The following is a 24,818-nucleotide window of genomic DNA, read 5'->3' on the forward strand; positions in this document are numbered from 1 at the left end:
GAGCTGTTGGATAAATGTAAATTAGAAAGCAACCTAACAACACAAAAAAACCAAAAGACATCAAACAGGTTGCTGTTATTAAAGTAACTCATTATATATTTTAGACTTTAGTATGGAGTCCTGGATGAGTGAGAATGGTCTATTACAAAATGTTGATCCTTTACCACAGTGGGCAGTTCTACAGCTGATGCAGATGTGGGGTATATCCAGATTTGTTTCAGACAATTCCTGCTCTGGTGTTCTGCTGGATACAAGTTCAGGTCTGTTTCCTTAAAAAAATACTTGTTTGAAATATAAAGAGAATATTTGTTGTTTGTCTACAATTAAAAAAGAAATTGTGAAAAAGGAATTGTAGATTTTTTTTTTTTCAAACAATTACTAATGATACAAGTATTGAGAATGTGTCACTGGACAGTAAGAAAGGAACAATCAATTACATATTCTGAATAGCTAAAGCTACTTGCATAAGCATAGAGATGAAATTTGGCTACAGTCAGCTGGAAAAAATTATATTTTAAATAATTTAAAAAGTGGGTTAAAACTGTTTCTGTTCAGATTTCAAATGTATATGTGAAATTATATCAAAAACATAATTGGCCACATGATTAATAAAGTATACCTAAATGTTCTATGCAAATCAGGTAAATGACTATGGCAAACATTGGTAACTTTCGACACTTAAGTTTTCTAGTAAAATTCTGTGAAAGTTTCTTTTTTTTTTCTTCTGAGGAAAAACCTATGGCTTAAAATATTTTTTTTAAAACATCACCATCATTTAATTAAGAAATAATTCATGGAAGCCATAGATTTGTTGGAAATTTACACATGGCCTGGGCCGTGATATTCGACTTTTATCCTGAGCGTTAGTGAGGGATAAAATTAATGAATATCACGGCCCAGGCCATTTGTAAATTTCCAACAAATGTATGGCTTCTGTGAATTATTTTGATTCTAATAATACAAATAGGTTATTTTAAAAACTGAAGCGACGTTTGGTATGCCTTGTGTGTGGATGTTCTATTTTACCCACTGTTAGGTAAAGCTAAACATTTCCAATAAATCTATAGCTTGCATGAATTATTTCTTAAATAACTGGGAGAAAAAAAGTGTTAAATTCTTTTAATTCTCAACCCCAACATTTGCCTTTATTTTTTTCTCTTGTAAGCTACAGTCAAATCCACAGTTGACATTTTGTAACTAAGGAGCCGCCATGTTGACTTGCTGAAATCAGTAAATTTGCGAATAATGCAAAAGAATAGAATAGAAAATAAAACAACACATACCTCAAAACTCCATTTTGATGCAATATTATCCGAATTTGGAGGGTTAACATAATGTAGAAACCTTCAGCCTTAGCGTTTTCATTCCTATGACGTCATGTTTTGAAATGACTTTAATGCACCTAAAGCATTATTGGAATTTCGCGGAATTTTATTTTATTTTGATTTTGTACATTTTTCTGATCTCTAATGCATTAATTCTACCGTATTTGTAATGCATCAGAATAAGTTTAAATGTTCTGTAGTTTTTTCAATTGCAATTTTTAAAACAGGGAAATCGGCATAGCGTTTGTATATAGGTTACGATACATGTGGATTTACGTGGGAGGTATATTGTAACAGCCATTATTATGTAAATCTCTGAGTCTGCACTAAGTATAGATATATCGAGAATTTTATCATGGTGTTGTTTACAAAGCGAAAGAAGCACATCATATTAGAATTAATGGTTAAGATACCTTAAAGAATATTTTCTGTTGGATACAAGGAAATTAGTTTATTATTAAGTGATTAAATTAAAAAAGGAAAAAGGTTGTCGAAAAATTATTTTTATCAGTGTGAGACCTACCAGACAAGCTGTTCTGTTTGGTATTATCAGCCAGTGATTGTACTGAATGCTGTATTGATCTCGCTGTAGTGTTAAAACAAGTTCACATAGCCGATTGTATTTTACAGATTGTAGTTTCTCAGTACCAGATCTACCTGACTGGTTGTCCTGTTCAGTGCCATCATCTTGTAATGGTATAGAATGCTGTGCTGATCTGCCTAGACTTAACAAGTCTGTAGCAGTTGCTCTTAGAATAGAAAACTGTAGAAATACATTACAACTACAGATTGGAGAGCAAACAACAAATATCAAATTAAATCAGTTTGTATTTGGTGAGTTTCTATTTGTAACTTTTCTAAGTGTATTATAAATCTTTTTCTTTTTTTGGAGGAGGGGAGGGGGGAGGGGGGGTTCTTGTGAGCATTCCTGATTTAGGTATTTATTACCTATTCTATCAGTTCATATCTACCATTCATTACATGGTAAGTCCCCCCCCCCCCCCCCCCCCCCCCATTTGGAGGGGAGATAATTGATTGACCTTGCATCCTAAAGATGTATTTGAGCAGAGATATTGAGCTTATTCTAAATATTATAAATTAATACTTATTTATATATTTTGCAGATAAGGAACACACATTTTCTTTGTTCGGTATTGTTAATATCATGTAAGTATTTGTTGTTATCTTTGTTATTTCCATGTTTGATCAAAAATGGCAATATATGGATATTAGTTGCTGTTGGATTACTATGGCTCTGTTGTTTATCCATATCTCCTTTCATCTATAATTATATCCAGGTGAAAAGGACATTTTTTCCACTAGGACTACAAATTTCCAGATAGATTTAGACTTTTCAGGTTTAAGGAAAGGAAAGTCCTACTCAACACAGTGGAATCATGGACTATTTTTTTTAATACTCATTTTACATATTCTGTGAGCAGACATCAGGAATATTTGATTACCAAACTGTGCACTTATGCTTAAAGAATAATAAAAAAAAAAATCGTATCTTCACAACTATATACAATCTTTAATAAACAATTACATTTGTCATGACAGTTCATTTGGTTAAATGAGGGTCGTAAAGGGAGGATATGTGCACGGATGAACAGGAAATAAAATTGTCAATTTACGATGAGCAAAAAATAATGATACAAAACCTAATTACTAGAGAAGTATAAATGTTCTATGTCTTAATAATGTTTAGAGATGCCTTACATATACATGAAAACATCTCATTGTTTCCAGGTATAAAATAGTGGACTTAGATGACCAGTATAAAGTAGACATGAATATGTCAATATGCTACACAGATACACAACCATGTGTTTATAATATACACCTTTGGACAGATACATTGATTAATAAGACCATGTGTGAATTGGCTGCTGGATTCATTGATTCAGGTTGGTCTTTCTCGAGTAGTTTAGATAGTATTTTGAGAAACCCTCTTGTTTTATAGACATTTTTTTCCACATTATTACATTGGTTGCAATTGAATATAACCTGATTTACCAGACAAATAAAAACCAATTTTTCACATGTGAAATGAATCCTATAATTTCACTCCTCTGAGGTCATAAACAAATGGTGGTGTCAACCCATGACCAACCAAGACTGACAATACACTCATGTACTACATATATTCATGAGTGTTGTTCTGTCACTGGATATTTTTTGTAACATACAAAATTTTGAATTAAATATTCTATAAATGATATTTCAATATATGCTGACCTGCATGTTTAGAAGAATGATATTCTGTTAGAATTTATTGAAAATACTTAGTTATATTTCAGAGTTTTCAATAGACACTTGGTTAGGAAACTGAGGACTGACACTGAACTCCACTATCTCTGATGTTGTGGCCAATGATTTATTTGTTATATTTCAGAGTTTTCAATAGACACTTGGTTAGGAAACCGAGGACTGACACTGAACTCCACTATCTCTGATGTTGTGGCCAATGATTTATTTGTTATATTTCAGAGTTTTCAATAGACACTTGGTTAGGAAACCGAGGAATGACACGAAACTCCACTATCTCTGATGTTGTGGCAAATGATTAATTGGTTATATTTCAGAGTTTTCAATAGACACTTGGTTAGGAAACCGAGGACTGACACTGAACTCCACTATCTCTGATGTTGTGGCCAATGATTTATTTGTTATATTTCAGAGTTTTCAATAGACACTTGGTTAGGAAACCGAGGACTGACACTGAACTCCACTATCTCTGATGTTGTAGCCAATGATTTATTAATGGTGTTAGGATTACCAGATTACATGGACTTCTCTGACAAATGTAACTTGACCACTTCTCCTTACCTGGATACTGAGGATGGACAAGTGAACGGTAAATAAATCCTTCAAAGTCATAAAATTGACATATCTCAGTGTCAGCTGTTTAATTTTATATATATATGTTTTTTTATAGACTCATATGAAATAAGTTTCTGGTGATTGTGATGTGAAGGAAATTATTGAAACATTGCATGCATATAAACTAGAATAAGTCCTCTATGCACGATTTTTACATTTATTTTGAATCTATAACATATATCGTCAAAATATATTTCATTTGATGATTGTTTGTCGAAGAGTTTAATTACTGATTAACTTTCAGGTTTTCTTGTCGTAGTTTTCTGACTAGACCTAGATAAACAATCAACAAAAAATCATGGATCCATGTATTATAATTGAGATGATAGAGTGATGTTTATTTGGATTTTTCTTAAATTTTCAATGCAAAGAAGGCAAATATGAGACATTTTTCCTTTCAAAAGCTAATTGTTACATTTCCTTAATTTTCTTTTTTCAGAGAATTCTAATAATGTGACACTGCTGTTCTTATCTGAAGAGATAACGTGTTATATATCACCGACTCAGTCTGAAGTATCTTGTTGTATGCAGGTTGATATTCTAATATTTCTATGATACAGAGACTTCCAGTAATGTGACACTACCAACCTTACCTGAAGAGATAACGTGTTATATATCACCAGCTCAGTCTGAAGTATCTTGTTGTGTGAAGGTTGATATTCTAATATTTCTATGTTACAGAGACTTCCAGTAATGTGACACTACCATCCTTACCAGAAGAGATAACGTGTTATATATCACCAACTCAGTCTGAAGTATCTTGTTGTGTGCAGGTTGATATTCTCAAACGATCCCTACAGACCAGTCTTACTCTGGATACCTGTACTTATAAACTGACTGTGAGGATAGAAAATCTACACCATGAAATCAACCTTTTCAACTACCAATGGGGTATGTAGTACATTCCTGTAAACATACCAGTTCTTGGAGGGAAACTCCCTCCTTTACCCTTAAAAATTTGGACTTGTCACTGTCCAGGGAGATGTAAATCTCTATCTTTGACAAAAAATTACTCTCTTTCCACCCCTTTCATCATTTGAGTTGTTTTGATAGTATTTTCTGTGTTTGATTTTCACTGTTTTGCTAAAACAATGCTTATTTGCATAGTAAAACGACATCTTAAGTCAACAAGAATGTTGTTTTTACTAATCCATGTGTAGATGATTATATTTTATCCATATTACTGTGCATAATTAGAAGCCTTTTCCTTACACAATACTAATTGCTCAAAAAGTTTAACCCAATCACAGTAGTTTGAATAACCCTTACATACTGATCAACTGGTAAAGCATTTCTTTTAGCACATTGCTTCAGTGAAAGTGTGAAGCAAGTGCAGTGAAAAAATTAATATCTGTGTCATGAAATTAATATATAATAAACACCTACTAGATATAAGAATCACTGGTTTAAAAACTTTTGACTTGGATATAGAACTTCTATCATGATGACATTTTATGAGTCTTTAGTTCTAAACATTGCTTTTTAGGCAATAAATTATTGCTTAGTTTTCTGGCCGTTGTGTACTTGAAAATAGTGATTACTGATCTGCTTATATTAAAGGGAAATAATATTTCAGTTTATCAATCACTTTTAATAAAATAGTGATTTTACCAGAAAACAGACAAGATTTTTGTATTATTAGCTCTTTTATTCACCTTTTGCAACATTTCAGAAATTAATGAGAGAAAAAAATTCCTGCCTTTTCCTCCTTAAAATAAAATCTTTAATATGTCTTATCCATTTAATTTTAGACTATTCAGTTAAGTTTTGTTAATTTTATATTACTATGTCTTTTGAAATTAAATCGATAAATAGACTATTTTTTATTTCAGGTAAAACTGAAAATGTACAGCTTCATGGGGTCTTCCAACTAAGGTCAGTGCATAAATGAATAATTTTGTATAGAAAATGAGATAAAACAAATGGATTTCAAGATTTCTCTATGTGAATTATTATACCCCTTGCTATAAGTGGGGATGGGGAGGTATATATTTTTTTTGGTCGTCGGTTTGTCAGTCTGTCAGTCACTTAGCCAATCATTTTTGTTTCCAGATGATAACTCAAATTCATTATATCTGATCTCAACCTTACTTGGATATATGGTCACATATAATGAGAGGAAGATCCTTGTTGATTTTAAGGTCACCTTGTCAAAGGTCAAGTTCAAAGTTACTAAAAATGATCATAAATAGACTGAAATTTGAGCAAAAAAGTACTATCCGGATTCTAAATCAAATAATGAATGGGTTGTAACCTAACTTGTATACATTGTCAAATATAATAAGAGGATGAAGTGTATTCATAATTGATTTTGATGTCAATATGTCCAAGGTCAAGGTCAATTTTACTTTAAAGTAGACCAAAATTTGTGCAAAAAAGGTGTATTCCGGATGCTAAATCAAATACTGCATATGGGATTGCAACCTTACTTGGATATATTGTCACATATAATGAGAGGAAGATTCCCATTGATAATGAAGTCAATACCTTGAAGGTCAAGATCATATTTACTTAAAAAAGAAAATAAAGAAAGTTGTGCTGAATAGTGGTTTCCAGATGCTAAATCAAATACTACATATTGGATTGCAAATTTGTTTGGATATATGGTTACATATAATGAAAGGAAGATTCCAATTGATTTTGGTGTTACTATGTCTAAGATCACAATCAAGGTCAATGTTAATTAAAATATAATGATGGTCTCAATTTTTTTTCTTTGTCAGTCAATCTAAATAATTATATCTAACATATGTAGATTAATGTCAAAAGTGATTGCCCTCAAGATCATTTAATTTTTGTATAAAATGCATTTCTTTATAAAGATGTGATTGATCTTTGTGATAAAATTATGTATTACAGATTTACTATATACAACATTCCTTCAGAGAGAAAGTTCTTGGTAGATGTCAATATCAGACTCTGTTTTGAAGCTAAGGATGACAAATGTCTGAAAGAATATACTGTTTTAAACAATGCTGATTTCATGTATTCTGACTGTAATAATTCTGTGACAGTTCCTTTTGGAGGCAAGTTCTAGTTTAAAAGCAATAAAAAATAAAATAAACAGCTGTAATCACATGACATCCATGTCTTTGTATTGATAGGCTTTTTCTGATTTTGAAAGTTTTAACCAGGTGTTAAAATGTTCTAATTTAAGGTTGATTCTGATAACAAAAGGTCTTTTCAGTCTAACTACTTAACTAAGTTAACTTCAAAACATCAAATTGAAATTAGTAATGAAATTTCACGCGTGCTCTAAAAGTTGTGGTGAATTTTCCCCAACCAAAATTTTTTTTTTAAGAAAAGAGTGTAATCTCCTCTATTTTGACATCAAATTAACTTTTAATTAAAGGATACATGTAGGTAAATTATTACAATTTTTTGTAACCCTTAAATTGATTATTTTGTGGGAAAAAAGTTTGAAAAAATTGGATAAAATGAGATTAAAAAAAATACCTTGAAAAGTTTTGAAGCAATAACAATTGTGTTTTTCTATTCCTGAGGCGAAAAAAAAAATATTTCAAATGTTAGTGATCCTCAAATTAATTTGCTCCGTATTGTATAGAATTTTGAGATCAATCAAATATTTCAGAAATATTTTTTTTTTATAAATTTCTGGGGTTTTTTTTAAGTGCTTACAGTACAAAATAAGATCTTATCAATCAAAGTATTTTGAATTTATTATTTTATGTGTTTCAGGATTGGCATTTGAGTTTTGGAAACCATCCCAGTGCACAAGTTACAGTGGAAACTTTCTGAATGGTTTGTAATGATAGCTGTCCCTGTACAGCTTAAAGGCTTTTCTTAGTTTACCTGGCTAAAAATTATTAGCAGTACAAGATCTACAAAAAAGAGCAATAGTTTTTTCCAATTATCTTAAATACTTTCATGTGAACAAAAGAGAGATCAACAATATAAGATTTAAAAATTACCAGTTTTACTAAAACCATCAATTGACTTCTTCTAAAAATTCTAATCACAGAAGCAAAAAGGCTTCTCTGGTTGAGTTTGAATATTTTATTCATATTGGCTGTAGATAATTTTTTACAGGTAAGAAAATCTATGAGTCAGAAATGGATTTGTCCAGTGCTCAGTGAGCCATGTTCTATAAAACCTGATGACATAATCAAACTCTTTTTAAAGTTAACTTATAAAGAACAGGTTCCAAATCCTACTTATTTGGTTGGGGGAAAAAACCCAAAAGATACAATAATTTGTCAACATTGGCTTACTCCATAAGCATAATACTATACATCAAGATACTCCAAATGGGAAAAAAAATAGACTGAATAAATTTCCTCTAAATATATATGTACAGAAGAAATACTACTTACAGCACAAGACTTGGCAGAATATTCATATGTACATATGTTTCATATCTGACCCAGACAGGTTTAACTAAGAATACAGCCTGTACCAAATTTCATGTTCAAGTGCAGTAATGACGTGTTCAATGACTACCTATCTTTACGATAACCAATAAATGAAACAACAAATAAATTATTTTGTTATTATTATCAAGACAATACATATTCAATACATATATTTGTAAAGGTTGTACTGATGTACCAGCTCCAGTGTCATCCTTACCTGGATGTAAAATGTCCACTGATTGTCACAGTGTAGAATGTTGTACAGAGATTAACTTCATGACTGGTACCAGAAATGTATATACTACATACCAACTGACACAGTGTGATGAGATGGTGACCAGTATTGAGAGACAATCATGGACCAAAACTGGACTAGATTCACTGACAGGTTGGTTTTGATACCTTTGTTTAATGCAATGAGATAAATAACAATGATTTGTGGTACAATCCTTTTTTGTTTATGCAATTCTTCATAAATCAGGCACTAGTTCAGATGTCTCCAATGATAAATGGCCTGTCTTCTATAGTATTTTTTTGCTGAATGATATTTGGGGTGTCACATAGTTTTTTAGAGTCATTTTGAGTTTGATTATATTTTTTACATAACTTGATATCATTAATTATTTCAAAGCATATTTTAAAATCTTCTTTTACTGTGACTTGACTGTTAGTGTTGCTCTCCACCTATTGCAACTTATTCAAAATTCTGACCAAATTGCAATTTGTTTTACAAAGCCAAACTGTTCAACTGGTCAGAAATTTGAACAAACTGCTATAGAAAACCACAGTAAAGTCGTGAAAGTGCAAGGTGATAAAATAAAGCATACTTACAATCCTATAAGACTTTAATTCCACTTCAATGTTATTATGAAAAATCAGTCTAACAGTTTGTATAGAAATTTTATTGTTATTGTCATGCTAAAGGTGATAGGTAGTAATTTTGAATTGCTATAAAAATGTCCAAACTAAGCTTATATTCATAAGAATCAGACATTATTTGAATTAAAACATCTTATATTCAGTAAAATATATGTGAAACTACAATATGCTGTTAATAAGTTTCCATGGGAGATAAAGAAAAATTGATTATCTCCCTTGGAAACTTCCTAACAATGTATTGTAATTTCACACGTATTTTACTGAATATAAAATGTTTTAATTCAAATGATGTCTGATTCTTATGAATATAGAGGACTTTTCAAAAAAAAAAATTGTATGAAAGCTTAGTTCGGACATTTTTATAGCAATTCAAAATTACTACCTATCACCTTTAGCATGACAATTACATTAAAATTTCTATACAAACTGTTAGACTGATTTTTGTCGAGCCTTTGACTTTTGTCGAAAAAGCGAGACATAGCGATCCTACATTCCGTCGGCGGCGGCGTCCACAAATATTCACTCTGTGGTTAAAGTTTTTGAAATTTTAATAACTTTCTTAAACTATCCTGGATTTCTACCAAACTTGGACAGAAGCTTGTTTATGATCATAAGATTATATTCAAAAGTAAATTTTGTTAAACAAAAATTCTATTTTTTCCGTATTTTACTTATAAATGGACTTAGTTTTTCTGCCAGGAAACATTACATTCACTCTGTGGTTAAAGTTTTTGAAATTTTAATAACTTTCTTAAACTATCCTGGATTTCTACCAAACTTGGAAAGAAGCTTGTTTATGATCATAAGATAGTATCCAGAAGTAAATTTTGTAAAAAACAAATTCCTTTTTTTCCGTATTTTACTTATAAATGGACTTAGTTTTTCTGCCAGTTAACATTACATTCACTCTGTGGTTAAAGTTTTAAAATTTTAACAACTTTCTTAAACTATCCTGGATTTGTACCACACTTGGACAGAAGCTTGTTTATGATCAAAAGTTTGTATCTAGAAGGAAATTTTGATAAAATTTTGTTTCATTTTTTCCGTATTTCACTTATAAATGGACTTAGTTTTTCTTCCAGTCAACATTACATACATTCGGCAGTTTAAGTTTTTAAAACATTTATTAGATTCATAAAATATCCTGGATTTTTACCAAACTTGGACAGAAGCTACTTACAATCGAAAGATAGTATAGAGAGGAATATTTTTATTTATTTTTTTCCTCATTTTTGTTGAGCCTGCGATTAACAGCAAAAGTAGGCGAGACACTGGGTTCCGCGGAACCCTTACAAATTTTTCATAATAACATTGAAGTGGAATTAAAGTCTTATAGGATTGTAAGTATGCTTTATTTTATCACCTTGCACTTTCACGACTTTACTGTGGTTTTCTTCAGCAATTTGTTCAAATTTCTGACCAGTTGAACAGTTTGGATTTGTAAAACAAATTGCAATTCGGTCAGAATTTTGAATAAGTTGAAATAGGTGGAGAGCAACACTAACAGTCAAGTCACAGTAAAACTTTTCAACCATTTTGAAATTTGGACTTAAATAGGTATAAATTATCCCCATGACAAACAACCTAAAGATTAGAACATTCAGCCACTGTTAAAATAACATGTAATGATAAACAAAATGATTGATAAGTAAACATTTCTTGCATCCAACAGCATGCATAAAACAACTAATTTAGCAAAGTCCTACAGAATAATATAAAGTATGAACCATGATGATAAAAAAAAGCTGGTTTATTGCATATATATTTTTGGCATTAGTTCTTGCTATTCTGTTTACAGGATCAACAATTTCAGAAAAGGTCAATGGTGTATTTGACATGAGTATGGCTGTAGTAGAAAGTTCCTCTACATTGTATAAAGTGACATTGTCTGTAAATATCTGTTACTTGAGCGGAGGTATTTGTACAAACTTGACAATAGCAGAAGAGGTCACTTTAAAAAAACCAGACTGTACACCAGAGAGGAGAAGGAGGAAGAGAAGAGATGCTTTATATGGCTATGGGTAGGTCATACATTATTTTAATATGACCTGCTGCATTTGCTTTGTAAACAACTGTGTGGTCAAATTATCGATATCTATGTTTATCGCAGACTCACAGATGTACATATTTATGGGAGTTACATAATACATACTGCCATGTACATCCACCTGTATTGTGAACTATGTACAAACACTGTCAATTTTGCTGTTTGAAAATGAATTGTAATTGAATAGAAAGCTACAGAACTGTTATTCCTATTCTAATGCATAACAGCTTGAAAAAATGTATAAAATTTCATAAAAGATCTTGGAGCATAAACGTCATGTCAAAGCAAGACATCATTGGAATGAAAAGTTTCAAGCTGAAGGTTATTCTGTAAAGCTTCCAATTTGAATATTATCTTATTAAATTGTAGTATTTGAGGTAGGTATTGTACGTTTCATTTTGATTATAAAATTCATTCTATGACACTAAAGCTGTACTTGTCGATATGGAGCATTTAGGAGGTAACATTTTTTAATTGATAGTTATTTTAACAATTGCTTTTCTTTTTTTTACATGCAGACTTGATCCATCAGATCTTCAAGGTGGTTTTAGAAACTTATACAATGATCTAGCATCTTCAGAACAAGTTCAAGAGTTCTTAAAAGAAGCCAAAGATTATGAAGTAAGTGTTAATATTCCCCTCTATGAATGTGATGAATGCACTATAAAATCCAGAAATTGTTGCAATGTTTTTATAAATGTGAAGAATGTGACAATATGAGGTTTGCAATAATAAAAACTAGCATTCATAACTTCAGTTCTGATGTTCCTTGATAAAAGTTTTCCAATTGTATTTATTAGATTTCACATTTTTCCAGCAGTCAAGGATTTGCAACTAAATGCACCCATAAATTACAGTAAATACTAGTTGTGCTTGTCTAAAACGTATGTTTTTCTGTACATTCTAATTTGATTTATTTTTGTATTTTAGTCCATTTCTCAGAAACCTATGTTAAAATATTTATGATAATAACCACTTTAATCCTCTAATACAACTCAATTAATTCAGTAATAGTTAGTTTACTATGGTCTACATTTCATGCTTGAGTGACTTTAGTTAAGCATTTGATTTAGAATAATACCACTTATTCATAGCCCTTGCTTTCTATGTTAAATTCTGCAACTTCAAGCATGGAAGTCATTTTATGTCAAAACTATACCTTATTCTGACTTGTGGTAAAAGAATCAACATACCTTTAATTGCATATTAGAGCACACTGGTTCCTGGAAGTTGGATAGTACAAAAACAGGTACTTCTGATATGAGCAACAGGGCAAATATGCCCTCCTATCTTAATTTCATATTTTTTGTCTCGCCTTGACAGAGTCAAAAAGTGAGACATAGGTATGCTGTTTCTGGCGTTGGCGTCAACAACGTATTAGTTTGTGATTAGGTCTAGTTTATGGTGAACCACTAGTGATAGGTCAATGATATTTGGTATGCAGTTGTATTAGCATTGGCACATTTCATTTCCATGGAGATTATTTGGCTCCGCCCCCTCAGTCATGGTCTATTGACTTTGAAATTTTTGCTTATTTTGTATGTATTAGTTTGTGATTAGGTCAGGTCAAGGGGAACCATTAGTGGTAGACCAATGTTAATTGGTATGCAGTTGTATAAGCATAACACATCTCATTTCATGGAGAATATTTGGCCCCGCCCCCTCAGTCATGGTCTATTGACTTTGAAACTTTTGCTTAGTTTACATGTATTTGCTTGTGATTAGATCAGTTTAAGATGAACCGCTAATGTTAAGTCAATGATATTTGGTATGCAAATTTTTTGGCATTTGCAAGTCTTGTTTCCATGGAGATTATATAGCCCCAACCCCTAATCATGGTTCATTGACTTTGAAACTTGTCATAGTTTACAAGTTAATGTTTGTGTTTAGGTTTGTTTAAAAGGGAACGACTTATGATAAGTCAATGGTATTTGGTATGCAGTTGAATTAGCATTGGCACATCTCATTTCCATGGAGACTGTTTAGCCATACATGTACCTTCAGTCATGGTTCATTGACTTTGAATACCTGCATAACCTGCATGTTAAAGTTTTGCTATTTTAATTTCAGCATTTGCATTATCAAAATTACAAAAAGGCAAGACATAAATCTGTGTTAACAGTTTATTATTTTAATATTCAAAAGAAACTTTTAACAAGGGTTCTACAGTGATCCCAAGTCCTTAAGCTTTCATTTGATACCAAAATTACCGAAATTTGCTTGTAATTCCTTTTTGTTTGAATCATTGATTGCAGTTGCCCTTAATGATAAACGATTCAATTACTGTCGTTGCATCAATACTTTTGCGTGATTATCCAAAATATTTAAATTATTCTAAAATCCATTATTAAAAAGTTTTAATTCTGTAGTTATATCTTTTAAATGAAGCTTAATTTTACAGAATCAAGTGAGATCAGGCAATTTACAACCCAGCCAGATAATGGATGATGACATCACTACAGGAATCAAATCTACCATGAAAGCTTTAGGACAGAATAGTCCAACTACAATGTCTTCTTTGTGGACTGTAGATATTGTCAGTGATGCTGATGGAGGTTTGTTCATTTAAGGCCTTCAAATTCTTTTCTTCTCTAGTCAATTAAATGATATGACCAAGTAGGGTTCTCTCTACTTTCAGGGGTTTTGTAGTTCATTTAGAACCTACAAAATATTTCTTCCTTAAACAGTAAAATGATATCACTAAGTTGAGAAGCCCTCTCTTTTTGTTCCATATTTTTCAGCTTCTGTGTTAAGAAATATTTGATATGTATTTTTTTATAACTATTATTTTTGATCTGCTGGGCATTCCTTCCTTGTTGATGAAACCTTGAATTTTTTATTCCCGCTGAACATAAAATTTTTTGGTCTTTGTCCAATAAAGAGTGGGGTTACACTTTGCAAGACATCACATGCAATTTCTTGTAAATTCTTTACTTTCATTGAAGTAAAAGTCACTAAGAATGTAGTAAATTCTAAAAACATTATTCTTGAGTTTGTTACTTTTGTTGTAGTTAAAGCAGACATTTTGTCGACAGCTTCGAATATTGTAGAACTGGTAAAATATTTATATTGTTAAATGGTTGATATAATACAGGAACATTTTGATTTTTATTGTAGCTAAAGCTATAACAGACATGTTGTCAACAGCAACAGATATTGTAGGACGTGCTGATCAAGTATTTATAGTAGGAAAAGGCCTATCTAATGCCGGAGTTCAAATGTTAGGAGAGAAACTGGCCAATATGACTATTGGTGATATCAAAGCCATGTTAGATCTAAGGAATCTAGATCCAGTTGTTGTCATAGAATTATTTGGTCAACTTAAAGACTTGGCAAAAGCTCTGGTGAGTCTTTTTAAGCAGTATTATTTTTATATTGGTCCATACATAGATTGTTTATTCATGTTTCCTACATGTTTTATGATGATGAATGACTGTTATGACCATTGACAAAGTAAATGCATATTTAGGAAGAAAACATGTTTATGTGTAGTATTTATTAAAGCAGAAGACCAACATGCTGAGCCCATATTTTTGTGCCAGTTCACAAGGAATAATCCCCATGAAGACATGTCACCCTAACCAGAAACATTATTCTGACAAGAGTTGACCAGTCTTGATCCACTCCTAAATGCTGCATGCTTGGCAGAAGAGTAGCAAAACGACTTTCAAGAATTTGGTTTGACCTTGTCAAGGATTGAACCCATAACCTCCCACTGAGGGAGTTTACTACATTTTTAACATGATTAGAATTTTGGCATTGAGGAAAACAATTTCCTTTGTAAACAAAAATATTGAATCAGTAATATTATACTTCCTTACATTTGTAAAGTTGATGTGTAATACTTTTCATAGAATGATAAATGAAATCTTTTAAAATAAAATAGTTCAGATTTTTTGCATTTTAAATTATTCTTTCATTTACAGTTATCAGAGTTCATTGACAAATTACTAGGAGATCCAACAAATATCTTCAAACGTACTGACATTATAGTAAAGGGAGATGTTAGTTTTCCTAGAACGAACATTGTAATTGTCCCACCAATTTATTATGATATACCAGTTGGTCCACTTATTCTCAGACTTGGTAAGTATACTGGTCTTCTGAAATATATTTATTAAATAACTCACAAGTTTTCTTGTCTTTTGAAAAATATCTGATAAATAACAAGTTTTAGAACCTATAATTTGTACAAAATTTTGATTATAACTTGAAATAGTTGTAACACTAATGGAATCAGTTGCAATATCTCCTGCAAGTTCAAAAATAGAGTTGATTAAAAATGTAGGACTCTTAAGTTCGATGGGGACGCTAAAACGAGATGGTCGCTCTAAAGTGAGATGGCCTACGCTAAAGTCCGATGCTGCGATACGCTAAAGTGCGTTTTTCCGCGAACATGCGTTTGTTCACAAAAGTATAGACGTTTGCAACCATAAATAGCATTATGACACTACACGCCGTTTGTACAAACAAAAATGGACATGCCTGTAAACGAGAATGTTTGTGCAGATGAAGGTTTTTTACTAGACACAAAAAGAGAAACAAATGATTCCAATTTTGGTCGGTGCTAGAAGAGTTTGTATGAGGAGGAATTATTTCCATAATTTCATCAACAGTTACAGAAATGCAAACCTTTGATCCTGCTGTGTCGGCGGGGACAAACGTGTTTCTGACAGGATACTGGAAAAGAATACTTCTCATAAACTTAGAAACTGACGATAGTAAGGGGAAGGTGTATACCGTAAAAGAGAGCGAAAACGGCAAAGTACATCAATGGTCAAAGTATTTAATTTGTCCAAATTTAATTTAGAAACTACTCCTATGTTTTTAATCCCATGTCATTTACTTGCATGAAATAAAAGCTACTTTTTAACTTTCTAATTGAATTATTTTATAAAACAATTCTTTACAATATGGTTCTCATGTCTGTCAAGAAGATGGAAAACAATAAATAAAAAACAAATAAGAAGATGTGGTGTAAAGGAAACAACTATCCACCAAAGACCATATGCACTTAGCAACATTATGAACTTCAACATGGAGCCTTGGCTTACGTTGCATAGTAGCTATATAGGACCACGAATAGACTAATGTAAAACAATTCAAAAGAGAAAGACAACAGCATGATTTATAAACAATACAATAGATGAAAAACTAATACGAACACAGCAAAAAACAAAAACCATTGCCGGATCCCCATTCTCCTTACACCATCGCACTTTTAAAAGAGTGTTAAACCAACGCACTTTAGCGTGTCATCTGATCGCACTTTAAAAAACAAACAACCATCGCACTTTAGCGTCTGATACCATCGCACTTTAGCGTAGACCATCGCACTTTAGAGTACCATCTCACTTTAGAGTGCCATCTCACTTTAGAGTCCTACAAATCTATTTTGGGGAGGTATGTCCCTTTGTTTTAGGTGATATGAAAAATTCTAAAATATGTAAGGGACACTCTGTGGCAATCTTGTCTTTTAAACCATGGCAACCACTTTCTTTTGCACATGGCCTGTTTATATAAAACCAGGTGTCAGAGTAAGACTGGCCTAAAAAGTTCCAGTTTGAAAAAAAACCCGAAACTGACATCATCAAGATGCTTGTTCGTTTATTGACAACATATTTATTGTGTTTGGTGTACAGATTTATTAACAGACAGTTTCCATTCTTATGGGAACCAGCTGTGCTCCTATTTTTACTAACATGTTCCTTTATTTGTGTAAGGTAGACAGAGAACATTATAGCAACATTAACATAATCCAAGACTAAATTGAAATACAGCATCCACCCAATAGCTGATGTCTTTTTCATTCTTTATTACATTGAAAAATTGACTAAAGGAAACCTTAGGTACATCTAGTTCATCACCTTGACTTACATGTAGAAACTGACTTCCAAAACTAAACTATGACAAAACATGAGACTTGCTGTATTAATGGGCAATCAAGGTATTTTGATCAATAATACAATTTTTTATTTACTTTTGATTAATAATTTGCAGAATTTGGAGCTTCAGGTTATTATGGCATGGCATTTGAAGTTGGTGTAAAAGTTTTGGGTATGACTGGATTTGCTACTATAGTCCCATATGCTGGAGCAAAAGCTTATGGTTCTGTTGGAATTTGTTTCTTTGTGTTGTGTGGTAAATTACAGTTAGATGGTTACATAATGGATACCAGATTTCCTTCAGCTGCAGAAATAGCTTTCAGTAAATTTCCACTGGATGTTGGGTAAGTACATTATTTCTTTTTGTCGAGCTTTCGACTTTAGTCGAAAAAGCGAGACATAGCGATCCTACATTCCGTCGGCGTCGTCGTCGTTGTCGTCGGCGGTGTCCACAAATATTCACTCTGTGGTTAAAGTTTTTGAAATTTTAATAACTTTCTTAAACTATCCTGGATTTCTACCAAACTTGGACAGAAGCTTGTTTATGATCATAAGATAGTATCCAGAAGTAAATTTTGTAAAAATAAAATTCCATTTTTTCCGTATTTTACTTATAAATGGACTTAGTTTTTCTGCCGGGAAATATTACATTCACTCTGTGGTTAAAGTTTTTAAAATTTTAATAACTTTCTTAAACTACCCTGGGTTTCTACCAAACTTGGACAGAAGCTTGTTTATGATCATAAGATAGTATCGAGAAGTAAATTTTGTAAAAAAAAAAATCCATTTTTTCCTTATTTTACTTTTAAATGGACTTAGATTTTCTGCCAGGAAACAACACATTCACTCTGTGGTTAAAGTTTTTAAAATTTTAATAACTTTCTTATACTATTTTGGATTTGTACCAAACTTGGACAGAAGCTTGTTTATGATCAAAAGCTAGTATCTAGAAGGAAATTTTGTAAAAAAATAAATCCATTTTTTCAGTATTTTACTTTTAAATGGACTTAGATTTTCTGCCAGGAAACAACACATTCACTCTGTGGTTAAAGTTTTTAAAATTTTAATAACTTTCTTATACTATTTTGGATTTGTACCAAACTTGGACAGAAGCTTGTTTATGGTCAAATGCTAGTATCTAGAAGGAAATTTTTTTTTTCTTCCAGTTAACATTACATTCAGTCTGCAGTTAAAGTTTTTAAACATTTATTAGATTCATAAACTATCCTGGATTTTTACCAAACTTGGACAGAAGCTTCTTACAATCAAAAGATAGTATCAAGAGGAATATTTTTATTGATTTACTTCCTCATTTTTGTTGAGCCTGCGATTAACAGAAAAAGTAGGCGAGACACTGGGTTCCGCGGAACCCTTACAAATTTTTTAAGATTTTTAACTGTGAAAAAGGTGAAAAATTCAAAATTAATGAAAATGTTGCATACCTCTTAAACTCTGCTCCAACATGCTATGTTAGAAATGAAATGTAACACATTTGTAAGTAGTAAAAGCAGTAAAAAGAATATATAACCTGTCTGTAAGTAATGTAAAGGTATCTCAAAATTAGTGAGGGATCCTCAAATAAAATGTGAGATAATTAAATATGATTCAGGAAATGATGCATCCAAATAATGCGTTTATGTAATTGATCCTTTTCTACCGTCATTTTTGTCGAGCCTTCGACTTTAGTCGAAAAAGTGAGACATAGCGATCCTACATTCCGTCGGCGTCGGCGGCGGTGTCCACAAATATTCACTCTGTGGTTAAAGTTTTTGAAATTTTAATAACTTTCTTATACTATCCTGGATTTCTACCAAACTTGGACAGAAGCTTGTTTATGATCATAAGATAGTATCCAGAAGTAAATTTTGTAAAAATAAAATTCCATTTTTTCCGTATTTTACTTATAAATGGACTTAGTTTTTCTGCCGGGAAATATTACATTCACTCTGTGGTTAAAGTTTTTAAAATTTTAATAACTTTCTTAAACTATCCTGGGTTTGTACCAAACTTGGACAGAAGCTTGTTTATGATCATAAGATAGTATCTAGAAGTAAATTTTGTAAAAAAATAAATCCATTTTTTCCTTATTTTACTTTTAAATGGACTTAGAATTTCTGCCAGGAAACAACACATTCACTCTGTGGTTAAAGTTTTTAAAATTTTAATAACTTTCTTATACTATTTTGGATTTGTACCAAACTTGGACAGAAGCTTGTTTATGATCAAAAGCTAGTATCTAGAAGGAAATTTTGTAAAAAAATAAATCCATTTTTTTCGTATTTTACTTTTAAATGGACTTAGATTTTCTGCCAGGAAACAACATATTCACTCTGTGGTTAAAAGTTTTTAAAATTTTAATAACTTTCTTATACTATTTTGGATTTGTACCAAACTTGGACAGAAGCTTGTTTATGATCAAATGCTAGTATCTAGAAGGAAATTTTGTTTTTTGCAGTTAACATTACATTCAGTCTACAGTTAAAGTTTTTAAACATTTATTAGATTCATAAACTATCCTGGATTTTTACCAAACTTGGGCATAAGCTTCCTACAATCAAAAGATAGTATAAAGAGGAATATTTTTATTGATTTACTTCCTCATTTTTGTTGAGCCTGCGATTAACAGAAAAAGTAGGCGAGACACTGGGTTCCGTGGAACCCTTACGAATTTTTATTCCACCATTTAATGGGAGAAATCAGACTTTAACCTTTCTTCGACTTATGTACCACAATTGCACTTTGCCAATTGAATAATAGGAACAAATACAATAGCTCAAAACACACTTTATAATAAAATTGAGAATGGAAATGGGGAATGTGTCAAAGAGACAACAACCCAACCATAGAGCAGACAACAGCCGAAGGCCACCAATGGGTCTTCAATGCAGCGAGAAACTCCCGCACCCATAGGCGTCCTTCAGCTTGCTCCTAAACAAATATGTATACTAGTTCAGTGATAATGGACGTCATACTAAACTCCAAATTATACACAGGAAACTAAAATTAAAAATGATACAAGACTAACAAAGGCCAGAGGCTCCTGACTTGGGACAGGCGCAAAAATGCGACGGGGTTAAACATGTTTTTTGAGATCTCAACCCTCCCCGTATACCTCTAGCCAATGTAGAAAAAACAAACGTACTGTAATCAATGTTCCTGTTATACAATTTTATACTGTACACATTATTTTATTCCATATTTACAAAGTGTATCAATCTTGTTGACCTTAGAATTGAATTAAATAAAAATAATTATTCAATTTTTATATAATGGATTCACATATTCTTATGATTAACAGTTTGTCTATGTACCTAGAACTGAGACCATTAGAATTGAAGTTGACAGCTAAAGTTACTTTAGAAATCAGACTACCATGGGGAATTAGGTTTACAAAGACTTTATTTAGTGGTACATTATGGAGGTACAAAGCTCCAAGCATTAATGCAAAGATAATTGATAATAGAAAAAAAGAGGAAGATGCTTCACCACCACAACTATCACCTGTTACAGATTCTGGTGGCAATGGAAAGGTAAAATTCTACTTAGAAATAGTATTACTTTTCACATGATGCAATATGAAGGAAAGTTCAGCTGTTATATGGTGGCAATGGAAAGGTAAAATTCTTCTTAGAAATAGTATTACTTTTCCCATGATGCAATATGATGGAAACTTCAGCTGTTATATGTTCTTTTGATACATACAAGATTTGATTTGCCAGTAATTTTCAGCTATTATCATTTTTCTGTCATATACTCAATGTATAGACCACTGAAATGATTAAAACTATACTTGAAAGTAGTATTACATGCACCTTCAAGATCAGATGTCCTGCTTTTTTATTGTATTGTTGATTTGCTGTCTAATTTACATTTACTTCATCTATTTATTCATACTTCTGACTTCTTTTAGTTCAGATATCCTCATTGTAAAAATTTTGTAATAATTGTTGACGTTCATAAATCTCAAAAATTGTTTTTAAATGACTAATGGATCTCAATGCTTGTCAACATTTAAATGAGCAAAACAATGTGTTTAGAGAATTTAAGAGCTGTTGTAATGTTGGTGAAAATCAAACAATCTTTTGTAGAAAAAAAGATCAACGGCTTCCTGTTATGTTAAACAAACACCAAACCTAGATTACACAGAACCAGAGTTTGAAATCTCTATCCGAGCTGAGGATGATAGAAGTCAGGTCAAGCTGTACTTAAATGTAGGTACTGTACCAGGAGGGTCTGATGTGCTACATGAATCTGAACTTGGAGGACCATCCACAGTTATTAAAGAGGTGGGTTTAATGATTCATTTTCAGTTTGCTACCAGAGGTCAATTCAGTGACACTGAAGTAACTGGAGGTCATTTAACATTCTGATTGATTCAAATATATTCTCTTGCTTTCTGGTAAAATTTGTTGTAAAGTTATGGATAAAAAATTACCATTTGGGAAATTTTTGGTCAGAAAGGATAACATTAGGTTTGTAATCTACAAATTATTCTTTTTTTATATTAATTAATAGGCAATTTAGTAAAGACTTAAACATCTCACCTCATTCAGTTTTCTCCAACACCTAAATGTTTTGTTTTAGCTAGATTTAAATGGATGAATTTTTTTAATGATCTGTTATTGAAGCATAAGCATTATTGATATCAATATTTCAGTCTTCTTTCATAGATTTCTTTGAAATATATATATATATACTGATAGGTTTGGTTTTCCTTGATTACTTAACTAAGATCAAGTTACTAGTTTTTGTTCGTGTACTTAAAGTAAATTGTAATACTACAATATTTCAGCCATTGATCAGTAAAGGTACAGGAGTTCCAATCTACTTCACCTTGATAGCAGAAAACAACTCAGGTCAAAGGTCAGAAGCATTTTGTAGTTTACCAACTTATGATGTGACTGTACCTGGTGGAAGATTTCAGGAGGAATTTATGTCTACAAGTAATCCTGAGGTTCTAAGGGCCTATGTTACGGTGTATGAGGACTCTGAACTTCAGACTGTACAAGTTGGAGCAGGATATGGGAAAGGAATCTATGGAGATCAGATGGTTCCCTGGGATGATGTTGACCTTGACCATAATCAGATAAATTACAATTTAGGTATATTTGCCTTTGGTGTTGTTGCGCCTGGGAGAAATGTCCAAGTTGACTGACTGTTATGTAATTTAAGGTTCTATTCTATTTCTAATGCTCCATATTAGTTGAATGACTTTTCCAATTCAACAAATACATAATGATTTTTTTAGTTTCGTCATATCAGCAACACTATATACCTATGAACACAGTGTTGCAAATTTATGTCTCTAGAACACCTCACCTGTATATGACTTCCCAAAAATGTAAATGAAATGATTAGGCTGCAGGTTTATGTGATGACAACAATATATTCATTGTTAGATGTATCTGTTTATTGACAGATATGACAGATGTCACTTAAAATTAAAGTAATGTGAAGAACAGATATCTGATATACATTAATGATACAACAACCCAAAGGAACAGAAAACCAAAAGATATCAACAGTTCAACATATATAACAATAGACTGATATCAATACAATGTATCAAGCTCCAAAATGATCTAAAAAATGGCGTCAGTGTGGTTTTGTACCTTTAGAATAATGATGTGTTTAGCATTTATTATTTCTTAACTTAGATTATATAAATATGGAATAACAAACATTGTTGCAGGTCACCAAAGAGTTTTGAATACAGTAGTCCAGGAAATATGTTTTAGCAGTTAATATAAGTTACATCAAATGTGTCATTGCTTACAGAGTATTTATTGCCATTAGTGGCAATGTTCACAATATCTTTTTTTTTCTCTCTTTAGGGTCAGATCCTTTTAATAAAAAGGTTTTAGACCAACTATTTACTGGAGCTATAGCTGGAAGGTTGGTTGGACCAAAATCAGCACCAGATACAATAAAAAGTACTCCTGGAGATTGTGCCAGGGCCTGTGCAGATTTACCTCGTACTAAGTGTATAAGCTTTAATTATGACTTTGGTAAAGGAGTATGTGAACTTATGGAAGCCATTGAGGGACATCACTACTCAAGGTCCAAGTCTGGATTGTTTGAACATTATGAAAGACTTGGTATTGGCAAATCCAAACAGTTTGTTTATGAAAATCTACAACTCCTGCATAATAAATTGTACTACTTCAATCTGAGGCTGGTCAATGTTCTAGGATATGATAGTATAATCACCACACAAGGAGTCCTTTTGGATACAACTACCCCTGAAACAGGTTTATATAATGATTTCATAAACATTAAAATATATACTACTGTAAATTCAGAAATTATTGGGTGCATTTATTATTGCGATTTTTCAAGAATGGACAAAAATACAAGTTTTATTATTGCAATTTCAAAAAAAATCTGCATACAGGTCTATGTTTCAGTTATCAGAATGTGAGTTCTTATTATTGTTATACTCACCATGTCGCATTATTCGCATTAATAAAAACCTCGCAATAATTTCTGAATTTACAGTATATGAAACAATCATTTAGTTTGTGGTTCATTTACAGCTCTTTTCATAATGCTAGCAAGACAAAGGTTTGTTTGACTTGCTTGCTTTGTTTGTATAAATGTTTGCTCAAGCATTGTAATTAAGATTGACATCTACAAACAATATAAGTAGGTGGAGTTAAACCTGTGTATAGATAAATTTGATTACTAGTATTTGATAATGCCCAATCAAATTTAAATATAATGTATACAAGTTTAAATCCGCCTTTTTATGTTGTTTTCAGATGTCAATCTTAATTACAATGCTTGAGCAAACATTGATACAAACGAAGCCAGCAAGCCAAACAAACCTTTGTCTTGCTAGCATTATGAAAAGAGCTGTAACAATGAGTTTGGTTGTGACAATCCCTTTCAAGATAATTTGAACATTGTACTTTTTTGTTTATTTACTGATTTTTTATTATGAATATTCAAAAAAAAAAACATTCCTTCAATATTTACACCTCCAAAAAAACATGATTTTTTTGTTGTTGTGAATTTACCTTAATTTGATTATTACAAGATAAGACTTGATTTATGCCGTTACATGTCATGTATGGGCAATGTAACATCTGAAATAGTAGGTCTGTCACAGAATAGAAATTCCTTCATAATATAAGTTCCAAATGGAAACAATATTCTGGAATATTATTTCCACTGAAATAAATATTACAGTAAATGTTCCTAACGGAATAAATGGTATAGAATAATTGTTCCAACAGGAACAGATATTATGACATTGTTTATAACAAAGTTTCCAGTGGAACTTCTGTTAGGAGGAACAAATATATGTTGACAGGTCCAATAATGAACTTGAAATTATGCTCATTAACTGAAATGAACAGAGCCCACCATTTCACACTTTCACAGCCTACATATAAATGTCTTACCCCATGCGATTTGTTTAATA

The 24,818-nt window shown here is 31.7% G+C and overlaps 1 protein-coding gene across 1 annotated transcript in view; it reads left to right on the forward strand.

Annotated features, from left to right (window-relative positions):
* The window catches only part of LOC127709342 (uncharacterized), a 101,824-nt gene that overhangs the window by 2,112 nt on the left and 74,894 nt on the right, over positions 1-24,818 (forward strand). Inside the window, exons 2-21 of the mRNA XM_052214815.1 lie at positions 105-260; positions 1,956-2,159; positions 2,450-2,492; positions 3,075-3,232; positions 4,006-4,182; positions 4,890-5,099; positions 6,041-6,083; positions 7,068-7,234; positions 7,908-7,970; positions 8,763-8,969; positions 11,259-11,481; positions 12,026-12,128; positions 13,909-14,062; positions 14,625-14,851; positions 15,434-15,593; positions 17,508-17,736; positions 20,691-20,922; positions 21,481-21,678; positions 22,185-22,494; positions 23,227-23,643. Coding sequence (XP_052070775.1) covers positions 105-260; positions 1,956-2,159; positions 2,450-2,492; positions 3,075-3,232; positions 4,006-4,182; positions 4,890-5,099; positions 6,041-6,083; positions 7,068-7,234; positions 7,908-7,970; positions 8,763-8,969; positions 11,259-11,481; positions 12,026-12,128; positions 13,909-14,062; positions 14,625-14,851; positions 15,434-15,593; positions 17,508-17,736; positions 20,691-20,922; positions 21,481-21,678; positions 22,185-22,494; positions 23,227-23,643 — 3,681 coding nt within the window. The remainder of the gene's footprint in view (positions 1-104; positions 261-1,955; positions 2,160-2,449; positions 2,493-3,074; positions 3,233-4,005; positions 4,183-4,889; positions 5,100-6,040; positions 6,084-7,067; positions 7,235-7,907; positions 7,971-8,762; positions 8,970-11,258; positions 11,482-12,025; positions 12,129-13,908; positions 14,063-14,624; positions 14,852-15,433; positions 15,594-17,507; positions 17,737-20,690; positions 20,923-21,480; positions 21,679-22,184; positions 22,495-23,226; positions 23,644-24,818) is intronic.

Source organism: Mytilus californianus, unplaced genomic scaffold (assembly GCF_021869535.1).
Source record: "Mytilus californianus isolate M0D057914Y unplaced genomic scaffold, xbMytCali1.0.p SCAF_7, whole genome shotgun sequence".
NCBI classification, from domain to species: domain Eukaryota; kingdom Metazoa; phylum Mollusca; class Bivalvia; order Mytilida; family Mytilidae; genus Mytilus; species Mytilus californianus.